Source organism: Microchirus variegatus, assembly GCF_963457635.1.
Source record: "Microchirus variegatus genome assembly, chromosome: 13".
Taxonomy (NCBI): domain Eukaryota; kingdom Metazoa; phylum Chordata; class Actinopteri; order Pleuronectiformes; family Soleidae; genus Microchirus; species Microchirus variegatus.
Window position 1 is genome coordinate 23,171,521 of NC_139814.1, and position 19,802 is coordinate 23,191,322.

At 42.5% G+C, this 19,802-nt stretch overlaps 1 protein-coding gene across 1 annotated transcript in view; it reads left to right on the forward strand.

Annotated features, from left to right (window-relative positions):
- Positions 1-315: 315 nt before the first annotated feature.
- epb41a (erythrocyte membrane protein band 4.1a) overlaps positions 316-19,802 on the forward strand; it is a gene marked incomplete at both ends in the record, with an annotated part of 32,657 nt that continues 13,170 nt past the window's right edge. Inside the window, 15 exons of the mRNA XM_083900240.1 lie at positions 316-696; positions 1,561-1,902; positions 2,755-2,859; positions 2,997-3,039; positions 3,113-3,188; positions 3,290-3,508; positions 4,760-4,847; positions 5,424-5,576; positions 5,713-5,810; positions 5,910-6,085; positions 7,135-7,382; positions 7,702-7,776; positions 8,976-9,023; positions 10,139-10,201; positions 13,429-13,599. Of these exons, the coding sequence (XP_083756366.1) occupies positions 316-696; positions 1,561-1,902; positions 2,755-2,859; positions 2,997-3,039; positions 3,113-3,188; positions 3,290-3,508; positions 4,760-4,847; positions 5,424-5,576; positions 5,713-5,810; positions 5,910-6,085; positions 7,135-7,382; positions 7,702-7,776; positions 8,976-9,023; positions 10,139-10,201; positions 13,429-13,599 (2,286 nt within the window). The remainder of the gene's footprint in view (positions 697-1,560; positions 1,903-2,754; positions 2,860-2,996; positions 3,040-3,112; positions 3,189-3,289; positions 3,509-4,759; positions 4,848-5,423; positions 5,577-5,712; positions 5,811-5,909; positions 6,086-7,134; positions 7,383-7,701; positions 7,777-8,975; positions 9,024-10,138; positions 10,202-13,428; positions 13,600-19,802) is intronic.

A 19,802-nucleotide genomic window follows, 5' to 3' on the forward strand; every position in this document is an offset into this window, starting at 1 on the left:
GACACGCGGAAAAAAACACACGATGCACGAGCGAGAATCGCAGCGGGCTGAGCCGATAAACGTTGCCATCAGCACCTCGACGGTGGTGTTTAACCCTGTGGCTGTAAAGACACGAGGGAGACACTGACGTGTGAATGTCTGCAGCTCGGGCTGCCGTTTAAAGGCACAATAGGCAGGATTTTTTAAGTCAAAGGTCCTCCTCATATCTGATGATCTCTGTCTGTGTTGTTTCTATAGAGAACGGTTTCTTTCTTTCTTTCTTTCTTTCGCTCCTCCTCAACTTGCTCCTGTCCTCTTACCTCCACAGCTGTTGCCATGACAACAGACGAGGCAGAGAGTCACCAGAAGAAGCCGAGGCAGCAGGAGGAAGCCGGCCAGGACGCCCGGCCGCCCTCACCAGAGGAGGAGCAGCAGCAGCAGCAGCAGCAGCCGCAGCCGCAGCCGCCGCCGCAGCTCAGGCCTCGCAACCGCAACTCTGCCAGCCGCGGCCTCTCGCGCCTCTTCTCCTCCTTCCTGAAGAGGCGCTCGCAGTGCGACAGCGAGGGAGGAGAGAGGGAGGACAAGCGGGGCGAGGAGGAGGAGGAGGAGAAGGAGGAGGAGGAGGCCAAAGCGCCCATCGCCGACCCGGAGCCTGAACTGAGGACGGAGGGCGAGGTGGCCCTGGATCAGCACTCGGTAAGCAGAGCTGAGGCTCAGGTCGCCCTGTGTTGCTCTGTATCTGTGGGCAAAAAGCACTTTAGCTGGTTCTCTTTCTCGTGTTCTATGCTTTATATACGCAAAACATCTGGAAATAAGTTGCTAAAAGATGCAGCAAAAAGACCAATAACTCCAGTGTCTCTGTGAAATAAAGACACAGATGTTCCTCAATGGACTTTGTGGCAGGAAAGTTAAAGAAAAACAAACTTCAAACATATTCTTATGATAGCATGCACCATATAAGGTTCTTCGGCTTGTCCTCATAGGAGAACCCTTTTTGGCTCCAAGTAGAACCTTTTGGAGGGTTCCACCAAGAACCCTTTATTCAGGAAAGTGGTTTTAAAGGGTTCTCTGGATCAAAATGGTTCTTACTGGAACCATTAGTGTTACCAAGAACCCTTGAAAAACCCTTTCTTACTGGAAAGGGTTTTTCAGAAGCGAATGGTTCCAGGTAGAACCTCAGCCCTTGTAGAAGAACCCCTTTGGAACCCTTATTTCTAAAAACCATCAACTATCTTTTGAGTGAAAATGATAACAAACGTATGTTGGAAACAAAATCTTAAGAGTTTCTTGTTTCATCTCTCCAAAGATGCTGACACATGCGTTAGCCAGAATTCTCCTACGACAGTGAAATGTGTGTGTGTGTGTGTGTGTGTGTGTGTGTGTGTGTGTGTGTGTGTGTGTGTGTGTGTGTGTGTGTGTGTTGATGAATTTGAACTAAAAATAACCATCATGCTTCAGTCTCAGTCGCGTATGAAGTTCCGAGGAACTGAGTACACAAACACAAACTGTGCCGTTTTTAGCCTTTACCTCATCCCAGATTATTGCAACCGCTGCGTAATCTGACTGAAGTGTCTCCGTCAGGCTGTTCAGGTAGAGAGGAAAGAAGCCGAGGAGGAGGAGGAAGAAGAAGAAGAGGAGGAGGAGGAGGAGGAGGAAGAGAAGGAACTCCAGAAGGATAAGGAGGAAGGAGAAGAGGCTATCCTGGAGAACGTGGAGGACAAGGAGAAGGGGGAGGAGAGGGAGGAGAAGGAGGAGGAGAAGGAGGAGGAGAAGGAGTCTGGTCCTGAAGGAGGCGGCGAGCCAGAGAAGAAGGAGAAGATCACAGAGGAGGAGGCCAAAGCTCCCAGAGCTCCACGCCGACCCAAGACCATGCAGATCAAAGTCACCCTGCTGGACGACGCTCTGCTTGAGTGCGAGCTGGACGTAAGAGAACTTTTCCCACTTCTTCATGTTTCATGTTCATTTGAAATAAATGTGTTATTTTAAAGGTGCATTATGTAATAAATCTAAAGCAACTGGCCGTAAACTCCTCCTAATATGTCACAGAGACTCAGGAATAATGTTCATATAACAAACTGAACTCACCAACAACAACAGTACAGACAAAATATTTGCATTAAAAGAAATATTTTGCAGACTGCAAGTCATGTTTTGGCATGTGGCGCCACCTACCGCCGTCTACACATCATTGCAGTCAGTAGAGTCTCAGCTGCCGAGCAACCACGGGTTGCCAGTTACGTCAGAAAACGAAACCTAAAAGACCTCGGTGTTTTGAATTTGAATGTAGTAACCGTTTTTGGCCACATTCTTACATATGGCGCCTTTAAATAAATACAAATGTATATAAATTAATAATTAGTAATATAAACTACCGTCTATGTCACATGTGTCAAACTCAAGGCCCGGGGCGTCATTTCATGTGGCCCGCAAGTGGTTAATTGGCTAAAAATACGTCTATGCTGCTTTAAGGCGTGCGTTGACCATAAACTACATTTCCCACAATGCATGGCGATTGCGTTACGCGCAAAGTGGCGGCATCACCATCGCGGACCATGCTATGCATCTATAATGCATCATATTTGTAACTTGAATAAGTAATAAATACAGTAGTCGCCTTCATTTTACATTATATTTGGTTACATTTACATATATTCTGTATGACGGTTACATCTGGCCCTTTGAGGGGAACCATTACGCTGATGTGGCCCTCAGAGAAAATGAGTTTGACACCCCTGCTCTATGTGTATGTAACACTGTCCCCTCGTCATGTATCAGAAACATGCCACAGGTCAGGACCTGTTCGCCAAGGTGTGCGACCACCTCAACCTGCTGGAGAAGGACTATTATGGTCTGGCCATCTGTGAGACACCTGGCGTGAAGGTGAGCTGGATTCATGTTGGGTCATGGACACCGCTGGTCAACAAAAGGGGGCGGGGCTAGAGAGAAAAATGTGGGTGTGGTTGTCTCTGCATGTTGTTGAATGAATTCCAGTCTCATATTTCGTCTCTCTTGATCAGACTTGGTTGGACTTGAACAAAGAAATCCGCCGGCAGATACAAGGTGAGTCTAACTCCGCCCACAAACACACGTCATGTTTACGGTTATTTCCACTCACGCTTTTTCCTTCCTTCAGGCGTCAACTATAACTTCACCTTCAACGTGAAATTCTACCCGCCGGACCCGGCGCAGTTGTCTGAGGACATAACGAGGTATCAGATGGGTTTAAAAAAAAAAGAAAGTATTTTCTGAGGGTAACATCTCCTCCCTGATGTCGAAAGCCTTACATGTGACCCCTGTTGGTGCTTTGAAGGTACTACCTGTGTCTCCAGCTGCGGAAGGACATCCTGCAGGGTCTGCTGCCGTGCTCCTTCGTCACGCTGGCGCTGCTGGGCTCCTACGCCCTGCAGTCGGAGCTGGGCGAGTACGACCCCGAGGTGCACGGCAGCGTGTACGGCAAGGACATGAAGATGGTCCAGGGTCAGACCAAAGAGCTGGAGGACAAGATGATGGAGCTGCACCACACCTACAAGTGAGCACCGTACTGAGATAGATAGATAGATAGATAGATAGATAGATAGATAGATAGATAGATAGATAGATAGATAGATAGATAGATAGATAGATAGATAGATAGATAGATAGATGACATAAAGTGGATTATCTTTTGCAGTTAAGACAATCTGTTATCTAGCTATATAGCATCTAGCTAGCTAACAACATGCAAGGTATCTTGCTAGCTATCTTGCTAGATAGATAGATAGATAGATAGATAGATAGATAGATAGATAGATAGATAGATAGATGACATAAAGTGGATTATCTTTTGCAGTTGAGACAACCTCTTATCTAGCTATATAGCTAGCTAACAACAAACAAGCTATCTTGCTAGCTATTTTGATAGATAGATAGATAGATAGATAGATAGATAGATAGATAGATAGATAGATAGATAGATAGATGACATAAAGTGGATTATCTTTTGCAGTTAAGACAACCTCTTATCTAGCTATATAGCAAGATAGCTAGCTTACAACAAGCATGCTATCTTGCTAGATAGATAGATAGATAGATAGATAGATAGATAGATAGATAGATAGATAGATAGATAGATAGATAGATAGATAGATAGATATAAAAATAAAATTAATAATTATTTGTGTAGCGACCAAGTCCTGTTCTGTATTTTTATGTGCACTCAGGTATGAATCACAGCCACATTGTTCCTTACTGTCTGAAATTATATTGGCAATTTATTTTCTTCCCATGTCCACTTAATTCCGCTCCATTTCCATTAAACAAATATAAACATCACTTAAACCTGAGCACAGTAGCAAACTGTTGTGCCTCTTTCAATCAGCAACACCTGAGTATAATGACAGGTGACCTCAAATAACCTAGCATAAAATACAACCCCCTAGTGGTAGGGGAGGAAATCTCCCAAATAAAATGAGACATAGCTCCTATAATTAGATTTTTCTGAGAAAAAACAATTTGAATAAGAAGCTAAAATTGTTAGCATAAAGTTAACATGTCAACATCTTCCATAAACTAGTTCACGAATATTATTAAGTTAGCATTCATGGCTGGGCTGTAAAAAAAGTAGCCATTTTAAAACACAACCGGCCAAGTACAAGCGAGTACATTGATACTCTGCAAATATGAGATGATTCATGGTAAGAAAAAGGAAAAATAGACCTGCTCTTCCTCTGCACTCTCTCCTAAATCTGTCACTGTTTAACTGCAGCTTTTTCTTGTGGTTCCTCCTGTGGTGTCGTCGTAGGTCAATGAGTCCGGCCCAGGCAGACATGATGTTCCTGGAGAACGCCAAGAAACTGTCGATGTACGGCGTGGATCTGCACCAGGCCAAGGTGACAACAAGAATAACCTGCTCTACTTATTAATGAGTGAATTTAAAATCTATACGTTGCATTTTAAACTCTAAACATTCAGAAAACATAAAGTTAACAAATTGTGTCTATGACAAGGGAAGTTAACATCAGTAATAGTTGTTTTCTGATGTCTTGTGAGGCAGAATGTTGCCTTCAATTCTTCAAAAAACAAAATATAACTCTTTGAGTAATTCATCCATGAAGGGGGAAAAGCATTTTATTTTTTTCCAGCAGGATGGAGACATGTGACATGTCAGAAATCAGGTCAATCTGTTTATATCAGAAGGGGGATTTAAATCATCACAGTCAGAGGAGCTGTTAGAGGTCTGTGCTGCCACCTTGTGGCCGATTGTGAGCAGTACAAGGAAGCTGCATTAGAAAGTATTCCTCATTCTGCAACTTCAACACGTCTAAACACATCTTTAGAGTTGTTTAAAATGATAAATAATAGACTAATTTCATGCACTTCCTTCTCTTCTTAGACCATTCCAGTTCTTTGTCCAGGTTTCCTGCAGGTTGTGGTCATATTTGTTTCTCTCTGTCTCTTTCTAACAGGATCTGGACGGTGTTGACATCATGTTGGGCGTTTGCTCCAGTGGTCTGATGGTCTACAAAGACAAACTGAGGATCAACCGCTTCCCGTGGCCCAAAGTCCTCAAGGTCTCCTACAAACGCAGCAGCTTCTTTGTCAAGATAAGGCCCTCAGAGGTAAATGAGAGGGATTTTTTTTTCGTATGAACCAAACATTCAACCTCTTCTAAAACTCTGTGGTGGGAAATTGAGCTCAGGCCGACCGTGATTTAATTTGCTGTTTAATTACTTTTTTAATTACTTTTCTCAACAGGTGGAACAGTATGAGAGCGCCATTGGCTTCAAGCTACCCAATTACAAGGCGGCCAAGAAGCTGTGGAAAGTGTGTGTGGAACATCACACCTTCTTCAGGTTGGTGGTGGTAGTGTCTTTTAAGTGAAGTGACTGCAGATGGGATGGGAGTCGACTCGAGGATCAGTATCGGTGTGGTTTTATTTTTCCCGCGCACAGGTTGACGTCCACCGAGATGGCCACCACTCCCAGGAAGTTCCTGGCGCTGGGCTCCAAGTTTCGCTACAGCGGTCGGACTCAGGCGCAGACCAAACAGGCCAGTTCTCTGATCGACAGGCCGGCTCCTCTGTTCCAGCGCTCGTCCAGCAAGAGGAACTCGCGCAGCCTGGACGGAGGTACTCAGTGTGAGTGTGTGCGTGTGTACTGTATTTACATTTGCAGAAGGAGATCGTGCAGGGGATGGGGGGGTAAAGGGTTAGTGCTAGGACAGAAGATGCTCGTGGAAGAGCTGGCACTTCAAGAGCTTCTTGAAGATAGACACGGATGCTAACTGTCTGGAAGAGTATTTCTTACCTCTTTAGGACTTTGTCTGCCATAAACACTGATCTAGTCAGGACCAGTAGTCCCTCGTGGAGACCAAGACCTGGTCCTAATGATTCAGAACAATCCCAGAACCAATTTAACAAAGATACAGCCACAGGCTTTAGCGATGTCTTCGGAAAGGGTCAGATCGTCTGATTTGGTTCAAAATCATGTGATTAGGATTCTGCAACTGCAACTGCAATTTTATTTCAAGGTCAAGGTAAAGGACATCAGACTCAGGGATTAGGTCCAGGATTAGAAGGGCCAAGTATGAGTTTGTGTGCGTTAAAGCCTGATCGTCGCAGGTTATTATGAATAAATCGTAAATAATAATCGGCCGTCCTAGATTTATTCTGTGCTCCATAATCTCAAACTGCTCATTAATTATTCTCAAGCCTCAACCTGGATGTTTTCTAATGTCGCCTAGATACGTAAGCACCTATATTGTGAGTCCATGCAGCGATTGCCCAGTCATTAAAGCTCTGTATGGGAGAAGACGTGTCATCATGATGGACTTTTCTCCCACCACTTAGTCTGAAGCTCTTTGTGCAGCTGAGAGCAGCAGAAAAATGACTCTTCTTGTGTAACAAGAGATGGCATTTGCAAAATTGCACGACCGGGGATTTTCAGTCTTCGAGCAGCAGCAGCAGCAGCAGCGAACGACTCGGTGTTGATGTCTGTTTTGAGTAATTGGGTCACGGCGCCGGAGCAGCTCGATAAAGGTGTTCTTTTACCGCAAGCGTGAGAGAAGAATAACCGTTATTAGGCGCTCTCTTTGTGTCCTCGCGTGTCCCTGGAAACGTGCAACAAATCACTTCCTGTGCGACAATGTGAGACTTCTCTCTCTCTCTCTCTGCTTCAGCCATGGCGTCCACGCCCGACAACAAATCCACGCGCCCGGTCAGCGCTCCGGTCATGTCGCCGGCGTCGCCCGGCGAAGCGTCGCCGTCGCCGCTGCTGGCCATCCTGGCGCGCGCCGACCGCCGCGACGGCTCCACGCCCAAGAGCCACCGCTCCGCCGACCGGAAGGCCGAGCTGAAGAAGGAGAGCCGGGCGGGCGAGCACGCCAGGAGCCACAGCCCGAGGCCGGATTCCACTCCTGAGATCAAGGTAGCGGACGCACGTCCTCACGTCACTGTGTGTGTGTTTTTATATCCCCGAGTGTCCAGTTCAGGTGTAAACAGACTCCAAATGTGTACCTGAATGCGTCTCTAGATCACAAAAACCACATTGGTCTGGGATGCAGCAGACCACATGACTTGTTGTTATGAAAATGATATAATTCAGAGAAATGAAGTCCCTGCAACAAGAGACGCATCCAGTCCACTTGTAGGACAGATGTTAGGACTTGTTAGGTTCTTTAGCTCCTTGTTCTCTGTGGAAGCTTCTTTTAATCCCTGACGTGTGAGCTTTGTCTGTGCTGCCGCAGACATTAGCGAGGAGAGAGCGGAGACACTCCCCCTCTGTGTCCACTGCCAATGGGGAAAGAGAGAAAAAGAGCCAGGTTTGTTTTTGCCTGATGCATGATCACAGTAAACCGGAGTAAAAACCACTAAATAGACGCTATTCTACTAATATTGCTTGTGTAATAATGTGTTTTATGTATATTTATTAGGGATGGCTCAAAGCCCACTATATCACAGATACTGGTATCAGTCTGATACAGATTTTTAAGCTGGTAGTAACACATTATTTAAGCTGCCATCACGCACATTATGTTTTGATCTCGTTTACCCACAATGCCCTACGTTGTAGTCCACTTCCTGCATTTGGTTCACTTGAACCCGAGACCTACAAATGAAGCAAAATGAACTAGGGTTTGATTAAGAAGGAGCTGGTGTGAATGCACCCTTAGCCACCAGGGGGTGACTCGCTTCTTCGCAATATAACTTTTATATTATTATTATTTTATGAAACTTTATTTAGTATAAATTACGAATGTATAGGAACATTTTTTCTATATGACATAACAGTGAGAGAGAGAAAAGGAAAAATACATTTGCAAAATAATTTTTTGATACTCATGTATCGACCGATATCAGGCCGATACGATCATTTTAGACCTTTTTGATTTCAAATTTTTGAAGCTGTTCATCACACATTTGTGCATTTTCAACGACATAATTATCCAAGATAATCCAATTATCCAGAATATATTCTTCTCCCTTACTTAAGAAATCAACAGCCCACAACACGACTCAGCAAAAATGCAGTACAGTTCTACAGTCTGTGCATAGTGAATGCAGTATCAAGGGTTTTTTGGATAGTTTTTTCTGTCCTAAATGCGATGTAATGTAATTTACTTCTGACTTTTTGTTTTTCCCGACGAGTTAATGATCTCCATTGCTAGTTTTAGATCTTCGTTAATAGACAGTTATATCAGTTTTGTAGATTAAGATCCCATTTAGAGGAAAATAGACAATGAAGTACAGAAGAATCTCAACAGGTGCTTGAGTGCAGACTTTTGTGAATTTCCTGTTTGCAAAAACTCAAGTCTTTCAAAATGGGAGTTCATTTTGAACTCAAACACTAAATGAAGGACTCAGGACTTAGACTTCTTGTAGATAGATCGTATCAGAATTCCCTTTTTTCTGAGTGATTTTCAGTCAGACTGATACCAAGTATTGAACCATTAATCTCACGAGTGTGAAACTGATCAGACGGTAACTGTTGTCCCTTTCCTTTGGGACGGTGGAGGAGCAGCACTCTCCTCAGGACAGAACAAAGGCGGAGGTTGCACGAATAAGAAAGGTTAGCATAGCATGTGATCCCTAAGCCGCTATGAGTCGCCCGTCCCTCTCATCCAACGTCATGAGACCCTTTTTTTCCCCTTGTTTCTGTTGCCTGACGGTCGCTGCTGCTTTGTCACTGCCACAGATTCTCCTGAATGCTCTCTGTGCTGCTGTTGTTGTTGTTGTTGTTGTTGTTGTTGTTTTTTTCTGTTTGGTTTCCACCATCAGCTGCACGACAACTCGCTGTCAGACGAACGACGGAGAAATTGTATTGTTATCATCTGTCACCTTCTTATTGTTTGACAGTGACAGGATTTTAGTGGATTTTTGTTGCATGTAAAGCAGTTTAAAAAACTTGTTATAATAAGTTGTTGTCGCACAAACACGGACCTGAAGAAAACAAGACACCAGCAGCTGGTGTAGGTACAGTATATATATATATGGACTATATGTTTAAGTTTATTCCACATTTAAAACCTAGTTATAAAAACAAGTTAATCTATATTTTTGCTCAAAAATACTTCCATGTTTTCAGCGAGAATGAGACTCCGTGATTCTGGCTGGATCTCACTTCCCGGGTTCGTGCATCGCAGCCACTTCCCTTAAACAACTACACTTAAAAACAAACCCTTTAACAATTATGTGGAGCACCAATAGTGCTGCGTTTAAAGCGGTAAATAAACATATAATTGTGTGTTTTGTTTGCAGCATTTCAGGGCCGAGCAGTTTTGTGTATTTGTTTGTAAGTTTCTTTTGCTATAAACTAAGTGGTTTTCTCAACTAAAACTCACTTAAAGTCACTTTTGATATGTTCAAATTTGACCGTATTTTTTTAATGTTTCCATTCAGACAGGAAGTGGCTTTTCCAGTGCACACACGCACACACACAGACGATCCACAGCCTCTGCATGCACAGCATGTATCTGCCTGGCTTCACCTATGCTGTGTGTGTGTGTGTGTGTGTGTGTGTTAGTGTGTGTGCGCGTGCGTGTGTTTGTGTGTGTGTATGCGTCATTTTGAGGCCGTTTCCACTGCAAATCAAATATTCTAAAATGTTTGGATGACTTCTTGCTTCCGCTGGCCTCAGACCAACCCCCCCTTTCTTTTCCTTTTCTTTTCCTGACTTTTTCACAGAAGAGAGCAAAGAAACTTGAGGGAGAAAGTATTTATATCAGACATAGCAATTTAATGTTGGAGGTTTGTATCTTTTTTTGGAGTTTTTTTTTTTCAGCGTCTCCTCTGGCTGTCGTCATCTCCTTATTCTTATTCTTCTTGCATGTTGTTCATTCATTCTCTTTTTTTTTTTTATTTCCTGCCTTGTTTTCAGCTTAACCCAAAAGGCTTCGCATGCACTCTGTTCCTCTCTGATTCTCATGCAAGTAGATCCACTTTACTTTGACATTCGTCCTCTTTGTGTTTTCCTTTTATGAAACACGATTGGCAGAGGTTTCATAGGAAGTTACGGCAGATAGAAGCAATATTACGATATATAAAAATTATGTTTTTATATATTTTTTTTATCATTTAAAGCTGCACCTGCTGGAAACATTATGTTTTATTTAGTTTATTTTTACAGAGACAAAACTTTAAAAAAATCTGTACATTTTCAGTAGCTGCCGCTTATTTCACAGCCCTTTATTATCACAATAAACATACGTGACATTAAAAATATAAACAATGTTCATAATAATGACTAAAAATGACAAGGAAAACGGACAAAGGAGCCAGAGTTTAACTATAGATATAAAAGCTTTAAAATGAAGGTGACAATAAAGAGGGTTGTGGGTTAAATTTCCTGCTTCTATGTGTCCTTGAGCAAAGACACTTAACCCCATGTTGCAGCGTGAGAATGAGTGAAAACTGTCGTAGTAAAGCCGCTCATCAAGCCTAGAAAAACTCCAGAACATTGAAATACATTGATTTCATGTGGCTCCACCACTTTAATACCAAGTTATAATGACGTATGCCTGTTTATAGATTCATAAATAAGTGTTTTACTGTGAATTTTATATCAAAAACAAACACATTTATGTTGAAATTCAGTGAAATATCGTCACATACCTTTGACAGAAGATGCTCATTGGCCTTTTTGAGACCTTTGAGACCTTTGAGACCCCTGCACTAAACGTCCACCTCACATTGTGGCTTCACTAGTTGTCATTATAGGTTAATGTAAGCTGTGTTAAATTGATCATAACTAACTAATTAGACACAGGAGTGGTTTGAGTGACAGTTTGGTGAAAACTTGGCCCAAAAAACAACAACCCTCTTCTTCCCGGCAGACATTTTGATTGACTTGTCAGTGCCTCAGGACATTTTATTCACACCGATGCGACGTTTGAGATTTTCGGGAGTTGGAAACGCTCACGGCATCATTTTAGTCCAAACAAACAGAAAGTGAGACTCTCACTTTTCCCCTAATTGGTTCTCATCGTTCACAGCTCGAGTGTTTCCTGGTGTTAGATTCCTTGCATGTGAATATGCACAATGTGAAGATTTCACTCTCTAAAAACACACACAGAAATACGCCATATGGGAGAATCCGGAGGTGGAATTTTACTCGATTCATGAAGCAACAAGTCTCAGAGTGCTGCACAAGCATAAAAACATACATTCATAGGAAGCAGTAACCACGTTAAAATGCTTTAATGAGCACGACCTGATATTAACACATTAAACTATTAAACTATTAAACTATCTCCCTCACAGCGACTGTTCAGGAAAAGGTTCATGGTTTGAGCCACTACTGTGGTTAAAGCTTTAGAAACAGTTGAATGTGAAATGTGATGTGAGTATTAGGGCCAAACTGAAGGGTAAATAAATGATTTAATCTACCAAGAATAACGTCGTCATTTTAAGAAAATTAAGTTTTTAGTGTTTTGAGATTATTTTGGCCTACAGTCAACAGTCACTGGCAGCCATTTCCTCCTCTGTGTACGATTTTTTTCATCAGAACAGACTCAGTTTCTTGCTCAGTCTTGTGGAAAGGGAACCGGAGGGTTGCTGGTTGGAGTCCCCACCAGATCAAAAGGGCTGTGTTACCCCTGAGCGAGATACCCAACCTCCAACCTGGGCACTGCTCATTACGACTCCTTCTAAGAAGGTTCCTAGTGGAGGATCGGTTAAATGCAGAGAAAGAATTACCTTTAAGGGATTAATAAAGTATATAGATAGAAATAAAAAAGATAATATGGTGCTAATGAGCCAAAAGATGACATTTTCTTATCTGAGATTTTTACTTACTTTAATTATGACTTTATTCCCTTAATATTATGATTAAATTAAATGTCTTCAGTTTATATTGACAGTTTTTGTTGAGCGTCTAGCTACGTCACTGTGTGAACACAGTTTTACCTCATCACTGATTAATATGACATGAATTGTCTCTGTTTTGTCAGTGTATACATAAATGATACGACAAAAAGTCAAAGTGTCAAAGAAGAAGCTTTTTTTTGCATTATTTTCTCCCCTCTTCCCCCAGTTGTGTCTCTCACTCTCATTCTCAACGCTTCTGCTGTTTGTTTGTTTGTTTTGTTCTCATCGATTCTCGTGGCTTTTGAATGATGTCATGAAACCGAATCACCTGTGCTGTGTTTAAATGTCTGTGATTCTGTGACTGTGCGTCTCACTAAATGATTTCAGAAGAGTGGAACGAAACTACTAACTCCTATATTACAACCAAATGAGTTAATTTGCTGTTTTTATGTGCTATAACTTGTCAGTCAAAAAACAACAACATAATAAGACGTCCACCCATTATCTACCGCTTTATCCTCCACCGGAGGGTCTCGGGGGGTGCTGTGCCTATCTCAGCCGACATAGGGCGATAGTCGGGTCACACCCTGCACAGATCACCAGTGTCCAATTTACCTAATCCCCATATCGTATCATATAGGTTTTTGGACTGTGGTAAGAAGCCGGAGAAGCCGGAAGAAAAACCAATAATGAGACACAAAAAACCCACCAATACACTATGGTGACCTTCAAATTCTCTGTCAGGTCAACAGCTCTGTCTGTAAAGATCTGGAGATCCAGGAGATTCCTTTAAGTAACACTAAAATAGTCTAATTTGACTTGAGTCTAAATGGGAATTATGGGAATAAATTGACTTTATTGTGTTTCTATGAAAGCACCAGTAGAACTTTATGAGGAATCTTCTATATCTGAAATCTGGAACTCCCCTTTGAGTTCCTGCCTCCCTGACCTCAGCGTGTCATTGAGGACGAACTTCATTCTTCTCCACGCTTCTGAAATCATTTCCAGTTCTTGCCGATGGATCGTGTCTCGCCCGCTTCATCGTCTGCCGTCGCGTAAACGTGCTGCTCTTTCTCACCCTCGTCGATCATTTTTGCATTGTTTTAGTTCAGTTTTCTCTCTCTCCTCGTTCTCCGTTTCTGACTCTGACTCCGTTCTTGTCGTTGAAGGACGTGGACAAGACCCAGACGGAGATCATGCGTCACCACACGAGCATCAGCGAGCTGAAGAGGAGCTTCATGGAGTCGGTGCCGGAGCCTCGGCCCAGCGAGTGGGACAAGCGTCTGTCCACCAACTCGCCGTTCCGCACGGCGAGCATCAACGGCAAGCTCCAGCCGGCGGTGAGTGGCCTTTATTTATTTTTAAAAAACCCTGACGGAGAAGCAGCAGAGTTGACATCATCTCATCCATTGTAGTGGCTGTCAGAGCTGAAGCTTGAGAATAAGCTGAAAGGTGTCGTCATGTTTACTGCAGAGTGTGTGTTTGCTGGCAGCTTCCCAGGCCTCCATCAGTCTGACATGTGCTTAGCGAGGCTGAGAAAAGCCAAACTGGTGTCATTTGTCCTCATTTTTCTGACTCGCGGGGGAACAAATGTCAGACGTTTCATTTACTGTAAAACACAACCACAGTAAAGAGTCAGGGTGTGGGGAAACTCTAGGTATCTCGTGATTTACTTACGATTTAGAGAGCGACAATTAGTTTATAAAACATAATAATGATCCGTAGTTAATCATGTGTATTTTACGCTTTATTGTCTTTTGTTTCTATTTCAAACTCTAAGCGCATCAATTTCAAACATAAACAAATGTCGGTAACACTTTAGATTAGCGAACACATATTCACCATTAACTAGGTGCTTGCTAACATGCATATAAGTAGCGTACGCACTAGCACTAGCATACCCTTAGCACTAGCATACCCACTAGCACTAGCATACCCACTAGCACCAGCAAACCCTTAGCACTAGCATACCCTTAGCACTAGCATACCCACTAGCAAACTGTTAGCACTAGCATACCCACTAGCACTAGCAAACCCTTAGCACGAGCATACCCTTAGCACTAACATACCCACTAGCACTAGCAAACCCTTAGCACTAGCATACCCACTAGCACTAGCAAACCCTTAGTACTAGCATACCTTTAGCACTAGCATACCCACTAGCATACCACTAGCACTAGCATACCCTTGGCACTAGCATACCCTTCATTAGTAAATGTTAAGCACGTATTAACACTTTATGTAGGAAAAATCTGAATTTGTGTCGTATTAGAATAAGGTTATGTAGAATAAGTGTTAGTTAAGTGTGTTAAAACGTGCTTAATGATTGCTAATAAAGGGCTAGTATGCTACTTAGCGCTGCAACTAACGATTGTTTTCATAATCGATTAATCTGTCGATTATTTTCTTAATCGTTTGGTCCATAAAATGTCAGAAAATGTTGAAACTAGTTGATCAGTGTTTGTCAAACCTGGAAATGACGATGTTCTCTAATGTCAAAAAGACAATATTCACATTTATGAAGCAAAAACAATCAGAAATCTTGTTTTAATCATGAAAAAAGCTTCAAACCGATTAATCGATGATCAAAATAGTTGACGATTGATTTTGTAATGGATTAATAATTGTTTCAGCTCTCATGCTAATTATATATGTTAGTTAGCACCTAGTTAATGGTGAATATGTCTTCCCTAATCTAAAGTGTTACCCCGATGTCTTATTTTACTCAAGCAAATACCAAATTTAGTTCACACAACTTCCTCATTATCGCCGTGTTTCGATCGTTATGTTGTCTGGTGACATTTCCCACATCTTTATATGAAGAAGAAGAAGGTGAAAACACAAAGAAATGCCCACAAAAACTTGTTTTAATGTGATAAATAAACCCTTCCGCCCGTGTGCTGCTGCTGCTGCTGCTGCTGCTGCTGCTGCTGCATACACGCAAACGCTGATAGTATTGCTAGACAGAGCGTCTGAGACAAAAACAAAGGCATGATAATAATAATAATCATAATAATGGCAGCATCAATCACAACAAATCACCAAAGGTTACAGACTTTAAAGTTTTATGCACCTATAAAACTCTCGGCCGCGACCTTGTCGCCGCCGCAGCTGTTTCTCCTCGAGTCCTTCAGCCCATTGTGATGGAAACTCTTTCACATAAAGTAAAAGACGGAAGATTTTACTGCTCCGTCAGTTCTGTGTCCTTTTCAAAGTCCTCTGAGAAACACATATTTATCTGTCAGCATGACTGAGCACAAGCAAACACATCCAAACTGTGTTTTATTTCTCTGATCTCGACCTTGAACGTTTGGAAACTGAGGCCTTTTTTTCGACCACAGCCCGAAAAAATGGGATTGACAGCAATTAAATCTGACATTAATTTATGAGCCGTGTCAACGCTAACTTCTTAATTATCTGAGTTTGATCGTTATTATGTCATTAATGCAGATACAGATACAAAAAAAAAGAAAAAGAACTAAAGTCATTAGTTTAATTTGAGAAAAGCTGAGCAAGAAATCAAGTGGAGACGGTTTTATTCACATGGGCTAGAACCTCGTAATTCTTTATAGTGTCGACGATCAATCAATCAATCAAACCGCAGCAGTAAAAACACTAATGTTATTAATACCATGCATGTTGTTCTGCTTCTGTTTCTGGTTTGTGTGTCAAGCTTTTTCTTGTAAAACAACATTTATATTAATCCACTATAGGAAACGGGGTTTCCTAACCCCCAGGCCAGGGATCAGTATGTTCTATTATATCTATCTATTTTTTTCTTTGTGTGTGTGTGTAACTGTTTATAATCTCTGACAAGGGAAGTGGATAATTTACCAAAAGAAATCACGCCTACACATACTGTCTTGCCACATATAGAGATATAAAACACAAAACAATGAATGACGCTCGCAGACGCAGAAATGACTCGCCGTACCTTTTAAGTATTCATTTGTTTTGTGTCCTTTGACAGTGTTTAAGGTAGAATTGTGCTTACACTCTACGTTATACTGTTAAATATGGCGTTTTCCTACTAGCTCGGCTCGCCTCGGCACGGTTATTTTGCATTTCCACTAACGATAGTACTTGCTCTGTTGACTTTCCAAGCGAGCTTAGGCGATACTGCAACGTCCGAATAATGCCGAACCGTAGATCTGTCAAAAATACTTAGAAATCCTAAAAACGTTGCGTTAATGTTTTCAAAAAATACCGGGGAAATGTCTAAAATCTCCATATTTAAAGGTGCCATATGTAAGCATGTGGCCAAAAACGGTTACTACATTCAAATTCAAAATACAGAGCTCTTTTAGGTTTTGTTTTCTGACGTAACTGGCAACCCGTGGTTGCTCGGCAGCTGAGACTCTACTGACTGCAATGATTGGTAGACGGCGGTAGGTGGCGCCAAATGCCAAAACATGATTTCAAAACATAAACATGATTTGCAGTCTGCAAAATATTTCTTTTAATGCAAATATTTTGTCTGTACTGTTGTTGTTGGTGAGTTCAGTTTGTTATATGAACATTATTCCTGAGTCTCTGTGACATATTAGGAGGATTTTACGGCCAGTTGCTTTAGATTTATTACATAATGCACCTTTAATAGAGGAGTCTGGTGTATTTAGCGCTGTATTTCTGTCAAACAGTCATGGAGGAAGAACTGAACAAAAATGTTGAATTAACTGATTCTAATGATTCAGTTACACTGAAAACAAACTGCTTTACAAGCCACTAGTCACTCGTTTGTGCGTTTGTGTCGCGCGTAAAACAAAGTCGCGGCAGTTTCATGCTGCGGTGCAGCGATGACTCCGCCCACATTGAGTCGGTACTACGTTTGTAGTGGAAAACCAACCTAAACCGTGCCGTGCCGAGGCTTTAGTAGTGAACTTTCAGCTCTGCACAGCTTTCACTGAGCTATTTTTGTCCGCCCTGAAGAAACTGTCACACAATGCTGACTCGATTCTCTGACTTTTTTCTCCTGCTTCTCCACTTCATAGCTCACCCGCGTTCAACCCACACTAATTTGCGCGGCTTTCACTATAAAAACTCAAGTGTTTATACGTCTTCTGTCTCCAAAATGCACTAAATAGGGAGACGATGTTCTGCCGTAATACACTGTAATCCTTTCTTATTGTCTAATAATTCCTTAGTCAAGAAAATGGGCAAAATGTGCGAGTACATTATGCATGAAGGGTTGTTGCTTTTGGCAGATATTGCACACAAAAAAACTCCCCAATGATGAAATATTAACAACACTTCCAAACACTGGGGGTAACACAAATGTTTTAAATGTGGATTTCATCATAAAGGTCACACTGAAAAAGACAGATTTAGTCATTTAAGAGGTTTTGTGTTACGGGTGCATGTGAGACGTTGCCGTCTAATAAAAAAAAAGAAGTGTTTGATTGAGGGGCAGTACACTGATCCTCCATGTGGTGGTGCTGTTGCCTCTCTGCATATCGTTTCAACTGCTTTAAGCGTGAGGATACGACTAAAGCTGCAGTGACAGACGGAGCAGAGAGAGAGAGAGAGAGACATCTATGGAACTGTTTCATTGCTGTATATTTTGTGAAGATGAAGGTGTGTGTGTGTGTGTGTGTCTGTGTGTGTGTGTGTGTGTGTGTGTGTGTGTGTGTGTGTGTGCAGGGGAAGCTGTCCACCGTTGTGCCTGCACACAGAGTAGTTGATGGCGTGTATGAGGTAAAGGTGCTCTGATCGTCTCCTGCTGCCGGGGTCGCAGCCAGGGCCACGCTGACGCTGTGACCGGCCTTTGTCTTCATGGGCAGTGTAAAGAATGTGGCACCTGGAGCAACCTGCTGTTGGCCTTGACCCCCCCTACACCTGCCCCCCCCCCCACCCCCAGCCACCCACCACCTTTTTTATTAACAAGCAGCTTTTCCAACTTTACGACAGATTGTGTGCGAGAGCGCTGTGCTGCAACACTGAGGGTTCAGTATGCTTCAAACCTGCCAGTTTAAAGGAGACGTATTATGCAAAATCAACTTTTTAATCATTTAAATCCTTATATTTGGGATTTTATATTAATCGGCAAAATCAAAGGCGAGGGTAATTGTATCCTGAAGCGCAGAAGTCGGCGAAGTGTTCTATTTTTGGCTGCACAGTGCAGCACAGAGTTCTACACAAACTTCCAGAGTCGGCAGATTATGGCTTTTTTACACATTAACCGTAATTATGAGCCCGATTTAAACCTGACATTTTTTTAAATACTGCTGCCACAGTCTAATTTACAACAATAACAAAACCGCTAAGATCCGCTTCCATGAACGCATATGTTGCTAGGGACGATACACTTCCTGGTTTTTAAATGATGCGTTCAAGGCCGCAGGTTTTTACACCTTCACACAATGCGACGTGCTATAACATACCACGCCAACACGACGAGGGAGAAAAAACACAAATGCTTGATCAAGGGCCCGACCCGGCCCGAGGATAGTGGCGGGAAATATCGACCCAGGTCGGGCTCGGGCAGAGAATCTAAACTCTATGCTGATGTAGTTTCCTGTGTCTAATTTGCATTTAAAGAGACAGGCGCTCAAAAGCGAGCGTTCTGAACAGGGCTGTTTGAACTGCTGTGGTGCTTCATCCTTAAAGTATTTTGACCAAAGCAATGTCACAGACATTTTCATGAGGACACCAGGGAACTAGGTTCACTTGGAGAAATAGGGTATATATAATATGTCTACTTTAAAGCTGCCATATGTAAGAATGTGGCCAAAAACAGTTACTACACTCAAATTCAAAATATCGAGGTCTTTTAGGTTTTCTCCGCCATTGTAGCTCAGACGTAACTGGCAACCCGTGGTTGCTCGGCAGCTGAGACTCTACTGACTGCAATGATTGGTAGACGGCGGTAGGTGGCGCCACATGCCAAAACAAGATTTCAAAACATAAACATGATTTGCAGTCTGCAAAAGATTTTTTTTATTTGCGAATATTTTGTTTGTACTGTTGTTGTTGGTGAGTTCAGTTTGTTATATGAACATTATTCCTGAGTCTCTGTGACATATTAGGAGGATTTTAAGGCCAGTTGCTTTAGATTTATTACATAATGCACCTTTAAACCGTGTAAGAACACGCCCTGAGGGGCAGAAGCGTTTATTCTCAGAGGTGACGAACTCATCGTTATCGCCGTCGCTGCGATGATTTCATGACTTGGAGACAAGGGTGGACAACTTGGGCTCTGGAGCACAGACGCCGCCGCCGCACAGTGAAGTTGGTTTTGAGGAAAGTTTCAAAAAATGAGATGAAGTCGGGGAAGTGTAGGTGGGAAGGAAAGTAAGGTGAGGTGAGGTGAGGTAGGGTTCTTGTTCAACACCCTGACACTTTGTTTGAAGCATACTGGCACCTTTTGTCGGTGCCTTGTCCCAGATCCTGCCTCCTTCGGTGCTTCACCGCTGCTCTGTGAATGGCTACTGCGAGCTTCTCTCATGCTGCTTGATCAACCGCATGGCGACGTTACACCCAAACAAACAACAAACAACAGCAAGCCAGATAGCAAGATAATGTACGTGCATGATGACTCTTGTGC